General features: G+C 40.5%; 1 protein-coding gene across 1 annotated transcript in view; it reads left to right on the top strand.

Annotated features, from left to right (window-relative positions):
• The window catches only part of LOC136863704 (matrix metalloproteinase-25), a 72,921-nt gene that overhangs the window by 40,910 nt on the left and 18,116 nt on the right, over positions 1 to 13,895 (top strand). Inside the window, exons 6-7 of the mRNA XM_067140061.2 lie at positions 2,017 to 2,175; positions 9,417 to 9,895. Coding sequence (XP_066996162.2) covers positions 2,017 to 2,175; positions 9,417 to 9,895 — 638 coding nt within the window. The remainder of the gene's footprint in view (positions 1 to 2,016; positions 2,176 to 9,416; positions 9,896 to 13,895) is intronic.

The raw sequence follows: 13,895 nt of genomic DNA on the forward strand, positions 1-13,895 counted from the left end.
CGCCATAAGTCGGTGAGACGTAAAGCCAATTGTAAAGAAATAATACTTTACGGAGACAACTGTAACTAATTTTCGTCATTTTTTATCGAACGTATGTGGAACTTCAACGCTGTGTTGTCCACCTCCGTAGCGAAACGGTTGGCTATTAGCTGCCGTCCTCGTACGCCTAGGTTCGATCTCCAGTGCTGCCAGAGATTTAAGAATGCCATGTGGTTAAAACGGTGCATGCAGCTCATCTCCATTCGGGGTGTGCCTGAAAAGAACTGCACCACCGCGGGACGAGGACATGATTTTATTTATTTTAGCATTCAGTTACTGACTGTTGCACAGAACAACCGAGTTAAACTTTGTATCGTTCACAGAAATGAAAATAGGAGAGGTTAGTTGATTGACATGGCTGATTTCGAATACGAAGTCTGTTTCTCTCTATTGCCTAAGTGTTTAGTGAGGACACGTTGAGATTTTCCAAAAAAGTCTAGTTTAGTTGTAATTCGTACTTAGTTATAAGTCGCAATAACCTTGCTAGAACCACTCCATGTATGGAAACCAAATCATATGTAATCCAAAACAATCAACCACACAACCAAAATAAGCTTAAAATATAGCAATATGTCCCGCTTCTTCCTGGATGACTTTCGCCGATAAGATGGCTCCGAAATGTCTGCGATAAGTTGCCAGCAGTAATCAAGAAGCATGCTGGGTGCTGATTTGCCTTTCTCTTTCTATTTTATCCTGATGAACTATTTTTCCATGCTCATCCCTCACGTCACCCAAGTCCAATGGAAAGAAATGCAACAGTGAATGGGGAAAGTTAATATTAGGGAAAATACGCCATCTTTCCTTTACAAGTCTTCCACCAAATCTCTGTAAATATCTGCTCTGTAGTTTCCCAGGAAAATCACACATGCCGATATAAAGGCAAGACATGCGGTGAGAGTCCCCATGAATCCAGCATCGTCTAGCAGGTCTCGTAATTATGGACCTATAAATACGCTTTCCCTTAGTTTTGCCTCGCTTAGCCTTTGCAATTTCTCCGTTAAATATAAGAATTACTCTCGTGATTTGTTTATTGCTTTCACCAAGTTCTTTATTAACATGCAACGATGATGTAATGATTTTACCTGCAGCACAAGTGGTAGTTTTTTGTCTTATTACTACATTTTCTCTTGATGGCCTCTCCCTAATTTTATAATGATTTCGTATTTCCAGACTGCCCAGACGGTGTTTTGGAAACGTTTTCCCAGCTTCTATTCTCACGTCATTTCTAGCTCATTCTTCCTCTTCTTAACCCTTTTCCAAATTTGTTGGGGTCGGCATTCGGTATGGATTTGGCCCGGTTTTACGACCAGATGCCTTTCCTGACACCAACCCAATGTGGAGGCATATGTTCCCTATTGCGTATTTCTATGGTGATTGGTAGTATGGTGTGTTTCATGTAGAAGAAAAGAAGCGTACTAAGACGAACACCAACATCCAGTCCCCGAGCCAGAGAAATTAACCGGCCCACCCACGGACCAAGCCCGGGGCCCTCTGAACCGAAGATCAGTAAGCTGGCTATTCATCCACCTCACTGTTGATAATATATTTTTCTATAGATGGGTGTACATTTGCTGCTGTCTTTGTGCTGTGGTTTGACGTCGCACTAACACATCAAACGTCTTCGGCGATGGAAGGATGGGAAAGGACTAGGATTGGGCAAGTCGTGGCCATGTCATTAATTAAGGTACAGCCCCAGCATTTTCCTGGCGTGAAAATGGAAAACCACGGAAAACCATCTTTAGGGCTGCCGACGATGGGATTTGAACCCACCATCTCCCGAATGATAGCTCAAAGCTACGTAACCCTAACCACACGATCTACTTACTCGGTTGTTAATGCTGTGAATGTACGTCTGAAACATCTGAAAACATCTACAATCTGAATCAAATGCATTTTTTAAAAACAAAAGGAAACTGTGAAGTAATATTTATTTATTTATTTATTTATTTATTTATTTATTTATTTTTCTTCTTGCAGGCATTGACTTTTTCACGGTTGCCGTCCACGAACTGGGACACAGTTTGGGGCTCTCCCACTCTCCTGTTCCGGGCTCGATAATGTTTCCATATTACAAAGGATATCAACCAAATTTCCAGCTGGACTACGACGATATTCTTGCCATGTATGAACTTTACAGTAAGTTATATATATTATATTTATTTTGTACTGTAATATTTCGTGAATTATTTCCCAACTTCTATTCCCACATCCCTTGTAGCTGACATATTTCTTCAGAAACCACCGGACTGAGCCAGGATCGAACTTGCCAAGTTGGGGTCAGAAGGCCAGCGCCTCAACCGTCTGAGTCACTCAGCCCGGAAAAGTGTGAATATTATAAAATGAAAAACAGTTTTATAGGTGTAAACTCCACTATAACTCCATGAAATCAAAAACAAAAGAAAAAAAAAAAAACAACAACTCAAAATTGCAAATGCCACGCGTAATGAGTGAGATAATATTCTTCTGTTTCCGCAAGACTCTGGTATGGTCTGACAGGATGAGTCAGTGGGAGGGAGCCGCGTCTATCGACGGGAACGGTAGGTTTTGGTTGCTGAGGGAGGAGAGGGGAAGAGAGGCTGGGTGACCGTGTGCTCTCTTGCCGCTGGGTATATGTGTCTGTGTGTGTTTGATACAGCTACCTTTTTTCAGAGTCTGAAATGTACATACACGACGGGTATATCGCTGAACCGATTTTTTTGATCAAACCTTCTTACTGCTCACAATGAGAGCCGCTTCATATAGCAATAACTTTGAAGTTAATATAAATATTTTTTCTCACTAAAAATGCTATTCAAATCTGAAAATTTTAACAAAATATTTGAATTTCAAAATAAGAATTATTGCTAATTGAAGGTACTCGTACAGGGGTTGTTGCACAGAAATTTCGATATCTTCCGATTATTAGTTTCGTCATGATGCATGCACCTTTAACCCTCAAAATAGCGCGCGGATGTTATTTTCTTCAAATGGCATAAACTATGTCACAAAGACCTATATTAGAGATTAAGGATAAAAATAATAATAAAAATTAAATTTCATTTTTCGACCGCACAGCCTTAATGTCTGTACATGCCCCCATAGGCCGCGCAGTCTGGCGGTATGCGCACAACGTTTATTTACGTTGGGAATTTCCTGGTCATAACCTCGCATGTACAAATAAGACTGTTGCATGCAAATAGGTCACTACACAACATTTTATCCTCACATTCTTTTACAATTATATACCGAGGCCTTTGGCCGCTAACATCCCGTTCTTAACACCTTGTGCAATGGCGTATCCACGTCTCGTGCGTTGTTTATGTGTATATAGACATTATACAGGCATTGTATACTGTATCTGCTACGCGGGGTGTACAAATATGAATGTTACGAACTATATTTTCAATTTTCTTTGTGTTAATACGCCAGTGTACGATGTTGTCTGTGTTATTCGTAACAGTCAGTTGCTACACATCCGAGCAGAAGATGAATGCTTGGTACCGAATCATCGAGACCATAGTGGGTTAAACCATACCGTACCAGTGAATGTTTTTGTCTGCGTTGTGTCTCCCTTGCTACTCCTAAATTATCAACACTTCGAGGTCAGCCGACAGTCAACTCTATGAATGTGACTCATTCCACTCAACCATCTCAGTCACGAGCAACTGCACGGCGCTCTCAGCCGTATTTGCACCACCTTCAACATTAATATTAACATCAAATATTAATTTGGATACGTGTTGGAACATTATTGGTCAGGGGTCAGATGCCACCTCATCTGGAAAACCTAAGAAACCTAACTGATGGGTGAGCAAATGCCTTATAGACCGTCCGAGAGTCGACCGTACACCCCTCCGTTCCATGGTTTTGATGACTAGCTTCCCAAGGCATGGTACGTTCGTGATTAAAATAAACTGCAGTGCTTCCAGAAAGTATTCATCGCCCTGATAGAACACAATGCAAGGTGATTTATTGAATTAGAACTGTAAGTCAGAAAATGAACTATACATTGCCTATATGTATAAAGCATAGTAGCCACAAGGAAAGAGAAAACACTGCACATTTGTCCCTGTTAATGGACAAAACAGACAAAAACAACACAACAGTTCGAAAAGTGGTCTCCAGGAAGTATTCGTCCGTGCCCTCGTCTGGCTATTTCGACGTTACTTTTGGAGTTCAATACTCCGTTGGGCCACCTTTTTGTTTAATAACCTCTGCCAGTCGTCGTGGTGTGGATTTCACCAAACTGTCAGTCGTGGTATTCTTGTAATAATCTTTCACTCGTCCAGCAATGCTGCCTGCAACTTATTCTTGTAGGAAATATGTCTTTTGCGTATGTTTCGTTCCAAAACATTCCACAAATGCTCAATGGGATTGAGGTCCGGTGACTGAGGTGGGTTCTGCATATAACGTGGTGTGTTATAAAGCAGCCATAGCTTGGTATTAAGAGCCGTGCATTTAGAGTCGTTGTCTTGGGTAAAAATGAAGGTCCCGGTCAGGCCCCTATCTTCTATACTTTTGACAAGGTGGTCTTTCAGAATCCGCATATATCCACGGTGGCCTTAAGTCCCCAACACTACTCGCACTCATGCACCGCCATACTTGTATGGAACACCCACCCTGTTTGACAGTAGCAATCAAGTTCCGTTCTTCCATCTCACTGTTCTTTTGTCTCCAAGCCGTCACTCACCCGTCCGACTTGAAAATATTAAATTTACTTTCGTCTGTGAAGATGACCCTTTTCCATAATTCCAAAAAGTCCTTATTTTTGTTGGTTTCTGAAAATGTACGTCTCTTCTTTCTATTCATTTTGTTAATGTACGGCTTTCTATGGGCTGTTCATCCATGAAAGCCAGCTGCGTAGAGAACATTCCTTACAGTATTCTCTGAAACACTCTTTCCTAATTCATTTGTGACCTGAACTTTTAATTTCAGGGCACTCAATTTTGTATCCCTTTTAACCTGACGGACCACTAGCCACTTTTTCTTCTCTGTCAAGATAGGTGAACGGCTTTTTCGGGGAGCATTTTGGTATTTTTGTGTTTTAGTAAACCTGTATATTATGGTTCCTACTGTTGTAATTGGTCTGCAGAGAAGTTCACTAATGTCTTTTTAAGATTTATTTGCTTTAAATTGACGTACGGCAATCCGGCGTTCCTCCTCTGACATTTCCTTGTTTTTCGGTCCCATTCTTCCCCACGCCTTGCACAAACTATAACACACACATGACGTCGGTGTCTGCCAAGGATGAGCTGCGGGCTAGCCTACGATATTTGAATAGTGCATGCGGTCGAATACATATTGGAGGATAGATGTCGCTTTTAATGGTAATAACTTACGATTATTGCTGTTCATTGGCTTCTTCTTAACGAATATGAAATCCGTACATTCTCAACCGTTAGATTACATTTACGTCGGTAAGGCATTATATTATGGACGTCATAACTAAACTCATAACTTTACGTAGGTTACCAGACGAATACTTCTTGGAGCCACTATAAGTCTAGCTTAGCAGAAGAAACAAAGAATGCGTATTCTACGAAAAAATAAAATCGGTATAAATGCTAATATAATTCTAATTACTCTCGGAAAATAAATAATGAACATAATACTGCACTGTAGATTTGGTCATATGGATCTAAATTCGGAGGCGAATCTCCGCTCAAATTTATTAAGAACTTCTATCGGGATGATTATTCATTTATTTAGATGAGTTCACCTCAATTCTTGAATATTAAATAGAATATGCTCTAACAAATGTAGCTATAGAGAATGCGACGATTGAAGTTATAGTCCCTCTCCGACACTAGGAGAATTCTTTTTACATAAACACACACACACAAAAAATGAAGCCAACTTTGAGTGATTATCTAAACTAACATTTAACCTCATAAGGACAAAATAAATGCAACACAAACGGAGACACCTAATTTTGGGCAACCTTCTGCTTGTCACAATTGGGCCTCTGAAAATTTCTCCTTAATCTATTTTATAGGAGAGGAAAAGACTTCTTATCAATCTGGCGTTCATTTATTTGCAAAATACCATTACTGATCCATGCATAAATAATTGGAGTAAAAGAAAGATCTCATTATGTTTGCTCGAAGAGTCCTTCGACTCGTTAGTGGTGAAGATTAGCTTCTTTTTACATTGCCGGACTTTTTCAAGCGAGGGCGGAATCCTTCCCCCTCGTTCAACCCAGTTGTGATCTGCCAACTGTCATATTGCAGGCTGGCCCCTTTCAATGGGCGGTCTATGAATTCTCGTAACCGCATTATTTCAAAGCCCCTTTTGAACTCGGTACAAAGACGGCGTTTTCTCGCCTCTCATTAAGACTTGGGGCATTCGCTCAACGGACCACATTTAATATAAATATCCGTACCTTTCTAGCACGATTACACTTTGTCAAGCCATTATTTCTTATTATCACTCGATCCACTATGCTTCCTCTCTCGATTCCTGGGTTCTAATCAGAGGAATGCATATATAAAAACAAGAAATCCCCCCTGACCTTATTATTGGATTCCTTTATGCCAATACTATCTTTACAGGGGTCGCAAAATAAATCGTCATCTCAACGAGAATTCTAGCTAATAGGAGGACTGGGTTCATGTCCATGGTGCGTCACACAACCCACAGCATTAGTACAGACAACTAAACTATGCGACAGACATGCGAAGTAAATTACGATAGAGTGCCCTCACTTCTACACGCCTGATTGCGTGCATTATCGAAGACACTATTCCTCATGCATTAGATATCTAAATAACTCACTCATGAAGCTCATTCGTAAGGCAATATTTACAAGGATAGCTCGTTTCCTCCCATCTGAAGCACTCTCAAACTTTAGGACGTTTCTAACTAAACTTCCCCCTCCTTAAAACACATTATTTACTCCGAAGGATTAATAAACCACAATAACAAAGATCCAAGGGAGCTCTTCGAAAAGAAACGAACTATAACGCACTCAAAATCCTATCCTAAGTGACCCTGGATATGGCCATTGCTAGGTCTACGTTACATTATACAAACGGAAAATAACCCCGCATCCACTAACTACTTAATAATTTAAAGTGTACTCATCGTGTTGTTGTGCTGAACTTCAGTCGAGCCTCGGGAGGCTTGCGTGATGATTTACAGCTCCATAACGGCTGCTGTGATCACTGTTTTGATGATCCTAGGTTCGGTCTCAATCCGCTGACCATGATGAAAGTCCACCTTCCAGCGGTAATGACTGCTGTAATGGAAACCTTGTTATAACACAACGTATCCTATTGGTGCTCACCACACAGACACACAATGATTAGGAAGTTAGCGTTCTGCCACACAATTACGGCACGGTTCAATATTATGAGACTCCCGCACTTGCTTGTAAAGTATGTGTTCTACTCCCAACCGGGCTACTGATTCTTGTATACTATTAACACGGCGTACGTTTTCTGACTTTGATCACATTTGATATTCCTAGTGCCAAGTCTCCAAGTGATGACAATAATAAGAATGATCTGTACACTCGCATAGGAATGTTCACAAAGTCTGCTCGCTAAAACACACACTATCATTTCTAGACGTTACGTGTTCTCGGATTTGCTCATAAACATATTTATACTGATTCATTTCCGTGCATATCACTATTTAACGTCCTTTCACAATCGCACAAAAATCCTCTTCTCACTCGAGATTAAATAATCACCCCCAAGACATAAGTTGGCGGGCTCGTCTATCCCCACCGACATGGGTGTAACTCTTATCTCGGAGTCGTATGACGCAGGCGATACAGTCAACGTGCAGCCGACGATTTCCAATGACAAGTAAAGCCTGGTGGAGTCGAATTCGATCGTTAATTAATTCATGAATCCATCGCACCCTTGGCTCTCCAAAGGTGGATTCCCCATCTTAGGATGGCTGGGCACGGGGCTAGCGTCTGTTTTGGGGAAACTTTCCTCCCGCAATTATGCTTAGTTTCACTGTGACTGAAATATTAGCACCTCATATGATTCTAACCTCCGTACAAATTTCATGTGTTGCAATTACGTGATTTTACAGTTATATTAGATCCAAGGTTGCCCTTCCTGATTTGGTAATACTGGGAGGCGTGGCTAAGTCGATTCCTACACACACACACACACACTCTCTCTCTCTCTCTCTCACTCTCTCTCTCTATCTATCTTTGCTCTGAAACTGGTAATGAAAATGAAAACCTACAACCTGTTTTCCAGTCATTGACCGGGTCAGGGATGTAATGAATGAAGCAGATATAGGCTATTATTACGATGGGGTCGCCACTCCCAAAGTGATTTATTAATTAATGAATGATAGATGCTATGAAATGAGAATGGAGAGTGTTGCTGGAATGAAAGATGACAGGGAAAACCGGAGTACCCGGAGAAAAACCTGTCCTGAAACTGGTAATATCTAGTTCAAAATGATTAAAGGGAATTCCCTTCTGGTTTCAACTCACTCGGCTTCACTAGACTTGCCTCAAGAACTGGCGTCTCTCTGTCACTGCTTCGAACCTGTTGCGCAATATTACGAAACACATATTGGGTTATTAATACAATTCCCGTAACGGTTTCCATAGGTCTATGGTTTCTAGTTTTTGAATGTACTATAGCTCACCTACCAGCAAGCAAACTGTGAACAAAATCGGAGTGTATTATCTCAAAGACTTCCTTTGTAAGTCACACTTCAAAGTAAATGTTGCTTGTAGTGACTTAGGTGTTCAAGGCTGGCATCTAAAAGAAAGGTATTTTCTTCGTTGTAGTGGCATTTTAATGAACGTCGATGTTTCACCAAATCTACGTCCGGCTCCATGGCTAAATGGTTAGCGTGCTGACCTTTGGTCACAGGGGTCCCGGGTTTGATTCCTGGCAGGCTAGGGAATTTTAATCATAATTTGTTAATTTCGCTGGCACGGGGCCTGGGTGTATGTGTCGTCTTCATCATAATTTCATCCTCATCACGACGCGCAGGTCAAATTAAAAGACCTGCATCTGGCGAGCCGAACTTGTCCTCGGACATTCCGGCACTAAAAGCCATGAGCCATTTCATTTTTACCAAATCTATAGCAGACGTCGTCAAGAAAGACTTGAAACGTCGGCATTCGTCAAAATATGACCATGGCACAAGACAGCACCTTCCTCTTATTATCTTATTTCTGTTTTAAGGAAAGGAACTCCTAAGATGGTTACAGAACTAGACGAGGTCAACCTGCAAAAAGTTATTTTCATTTCAAATTATTTTCGTGAACAAAAGTGTGCTTTTATATACCTATCACTATCTTTCTTTCTTTCTTTCTTTCTTTCTTGAATGTTAGATATAACTAAATTTTACTAACCAACCTGCCTACCTCGGATTAATAAGCTAAATCCTATAACAGTCTTAACATTTATTCTTAGTTTCTAGGAACCTTGAAGGTGATAAAGAAATACCGGCTGGAGGAAGCAACGAGGATGAAGAACGAGGTGAAGACGATGATCAAGATCATGACCATGATCGAGATGATGCGGACAATAATGACGATTACGACAATAATGATGGTAACAAAGATGTTGATGCTGACGATAAAGACGTCGATCCTGGGAATGAAGATGATACATCTGTGGAAGTTGAGGACGAGGATGGTAGTGAAGGCCGCAAAAGAAACACCACATCTTCGGATTCCAACGACGGCCATCCGACACTTCCACCATCGTCACCTTCTCCTACAGCAAAACCAAATGTTACGTTCGTGGGAGATGATGAGACAGTAGATGACCACCTTCGGCACACAACACCACGTCCGAGGCCTACAGTTCCGGCAGTACCTGATATATGCAGTGGCCATTTCGATGCCATTGCTCTCCTACGGAGCGAATTATTTGTCTTCAAAGAAGAGGTAAGGCGTGAAATTTAACGTGGCTTACAGTAAAAATTATGTTAAAGATTTATCTCTCCCTAATGTCTTCTTCTTATTCTTCGTTACCTGGGGTCGTCAGTTTGTTTGGATTTGGATCAGTTTTACGGCCGGATGCCTTTCCTGATGCCAACGCTATGTGGAGGCATGTGTTTCTATGAAGATTTGATGAGTTGTATTTAAACGAATATGAATAGTAATAGAACACAAATACCCAGTCCCTGAGCGCTCGAGGAATTAAATGTACAGTGTTAAAACACCCCGACCCGTCCGGGAATCCAACGAGGGACCCTCTGGACTGAAGGCTGGTACGGTGACCTTTCAGCCAATTGGAATGTATTAATTAATTAATTAATTAACAAGAAAGAATATCCTCAGGAGTTTCCAACCATTTCTGAATGACGGTACAGCCGTGTCGTGTCTATTAATTTGTAACGCATACATATATTTGAGTCAAAAGTGTTAAGAGTATTCTAAATTAACTTATATACAATTAAAATTACAAATGACCATACTGGAACTATGAATACAAGGAAAATAACACAGTTTCTACCCAATATCTAGCCACTGCAAGAGCGTTCGCGGTACCTAGCACCAAGTGCTTTATTGTACATCATATGTTGGTATTAATATTCTCTGACTAAAGATTTATTTCAATTTTGATTTTCTACAGTAATATTACGTTCGCAAGTAGCATTGGTGCGTTCACAGGAAATTTGTGCAATTGCGTTGCACCTTGTTCTTAGAGTAAAGCGAGATTTCATTCATTCTAAGGAAGAAGAAAGAGTTTGTCATTTTATTGTCGACAGTGGAAATAACATGGACTCAGACTCAGGTGATAAACGTACCTGAATGAGTGATGTTTGTGAGTCTAACTGAATCGACTTTTTTTTTTTAAAGAAGCACATGTCACAAAAACAGAGTTTCTACCCAATATCACGTTTAGAGCCAGTACAGTATATAAAGGAGTAAGAAACAAAGCCCCTAACGGTTAGAGAATATTAATGTTAGCGTTCTTTCATGAAGAAAAAAATACTGGTTTTCAATGTTTTGCCTTAGATTAAGGTTTTTCAGCCGTGACATGTTTTTTTTTCAAATATTCGGAAATTACTTTTGAATGTTCACACAGTCGTTTATTCTAGACCACTAATTTACATTATCTTATAAATAAAATTGTAGGGGGCTCCGCTGTTTGTAATTTCATTTATATTACCTTATTTTGGTATATTTATGCTTTTTAGGGCAACTCAAGACCGCATCATTGGTTTTTAGTTTTCGTGTCCGTTTGTTTGTTTGTTTGTTCGTTCGTTCGTTCGTTCCACCATCGCGGGTAAACGGCTGGACAGATCTCGACCAGACTTTATATTTAAAGCCAACTCATTTAGGAGCAGATTTTGATATGTATATACTGTCATTTAAAAATCACTGAATAAACTGGAGGGTTTATTGGAAGACCAAAAGAGATTTTTCTATTTCCTTTTATACTGTTCATTATATCTCCAAAAAATTTCATATTTATACTCATCCAGGAGCAGGTTTCGATATGCATATCATTTAAAAATCACCCAACAGACTGGGGGTTTATAGGAAAACCAGAAGACATTTTAAAAATTTTATTTTACACTCGATTATATCTCGACGAAACTTCATATTTAGAGTCTACTCATCCAGGAGTAGGTTTCAATATGCATATTATTTAAAAATCACTGGACCAGGAAATGTACCGTACAATAAATTCGGAGATCAAGCTCATTCTCCCTCCACCTTGTTCAGCTTCATCACATTTCACGTTACTGCCACGTGCTGTCGTAGGAAAATATCATTTTGACATGTTGCATTAGACGTGTGAATAGAGCCATGTTTTTTTGCCCATGGCACTACAACCCTTGAAGGGCCTTGGCCTACCAGGCGACCGCTGCTCAGCCCGAATGCCTGCCGATTACGAGGTGTCGTGTGATCAGCACGACGAATCATCTCGGCTGTTATTCTTGGCATTCTAGACCGGGGCCGCTGTCTCACGGTCAGATAGCTCCTCAATTCTAATCACGTAGGCTGAGTGGACTTCGAACCAGCCCTCAGGTCCTGGTAAAAATCCCTGACCTGGCCGGGAATCGAACCTGGGGCCTCCGGGTAAGAGGCGAATACAGCCATGTTACTTCGCATAAATTCCTGAAGGAAACATGTAATCCACTGCAGATTCCCGTGCGAAGAACGGGTACAAATGATAGTCTGACCCAAAATAATTTCATTTATCATTCTCTCCTGTAGTAGTAGGTCAGCTGAGAATCTGACTGTAAAACTCGCTATGTTGTGCTGGAATGTACTCCATTATTCCTTTATGCTTTGCAGTTTCTTTTGATCAATCAGTACTCGTCCTTCTGGGCATGCCAACTGTGTAGCAAGGCTTACGATATTTGAATTACCGGTTCCAAGTTTGAAAGTATGTACCACCATACCTTCTATGAAGGATCAAGCCGCATTCAGTGGGTATAGGCAGACATGTAAAAAATACATTGACATGTGCGGTTTCGTCTTGAAATGACAGCTCCACACTTAATACGTGGGTTCCTGACCATAACTCCATTTTGCAAAATAAGTGACATGTGCAGTTTTAGGAAAAAGGATTCAATTGTTTCAAGGGTGAAAGCGTTGAGAACGAGGCCGCTCCCTCCTTCCAGCATCGTTGACAACGATCGGTAAACTATCAACAGTAAAATACTTCAGTTCAGGTAAAAGCAAAGAAAGCCGCGCCATATCCGCACAGTCCACGGATGGTCTTGGAACAGTGGAAGGTAAAGGCTTCCACTATTCCTAATTTCGGTACTAAGTAGGATATAGCGGTTAGCTGTATGTCTAGATGCTTTTGTTCCCAGGAATTCACCTTGTACTCATTTTTGGTGTAGAATTAGTGAATCTCAGAGTCATGTACCTTTCCTTAGGTGCAAATCTTGTTTCTTAATATTGCGAATTCCTAACTGGGAAGCGAGCCCATGTCCTTCCGGGTGAACTGCATGTGCCTTCGCAGCCTCGGCTAGGCAACTCGTTCAGTTAAATGTAGGAATGTAACATGTAACTCGAAAGTTGCTGGTTGCAAGTTGTTCTTTAAATACTTTCTAGCGTTCATAATCTACAGTGTAAAATAATCGAACTTCTAGGTGCTTTTCTAAGCAAATTAATCACGTGTTAATGGGTTAAGTTACGACCATGCTGTATATACACTGATACATTTCTTGCTGGAGATATCATTACCTGATAACTATGATGTCATTTATTCTAAACGGCGTGTTGAAGTATAAATGGTTTTCTGTGGTTTCCCATTTTCACTTCCAGGAAAAATGCCGGGACAGATCTCGTTTCGGTTTCTTCCTTCCACCTCCTTACACAGTTACATTCACCATTATCTCCTCAACGGAGATTGGTGGCAGGAAGGGCATCGGCCGTAAAGACACGCTTTATATACCTTCATCCCAACTCATCCCTGACCCCATATAAAAAAACAGGACTGAGTAGTAGACAAACTTCAGTTTACACATTGTTAAGGAAAGTAAAATGAAAATTCAAAGACTCCCAAATCTTCCTTGTTTATTTTATAATATTATTTCTAAATCTATAAGCTACGTTGGAACAAGAATTCACATCATTTAATATTATATTTTTATTGTGGGTTTGGCTTCTCTTCTCAGTCACCACAGACCTGCATTTATGTTTTTCACCCAGGGGACAGATTCCCTATCAATTGCTTACCTCACTTTTTTTTAAACAATTTCAAAGAAGATGGAAATTTGTTGAACATCTCCAGTGGCAAGTTATTCCAATCCTTAATTCCTCTTCCTATAAACGAATATTTGCCCCGAGTTGTCCGCTTGAATTTCAACTTTGTCTTCATTCTTTGAAAATCTCCGCTCAAGTTTTTTCTTCTATAATATCATTCCATGCTATTTCTACCTTGATAGCTCGAAACATACCGCTTGGTCGAGCAGCT

The sequence above is a fragment of the Anabrus simplex genome, chromosome 2 (assembly GCF_040414725.1).
Source record: "Anabrus simplex isolate iqAnaSimp1 chromosome 2, ASM4041472v1, whole genome shotgun sequence".
NCBI classification, from domain to species: Eukaryota; Metazoa; Arthropoda; class Insecta; order Orthoptera; family Tettigoniidae; genus Anabrus; species Anabrus simplex.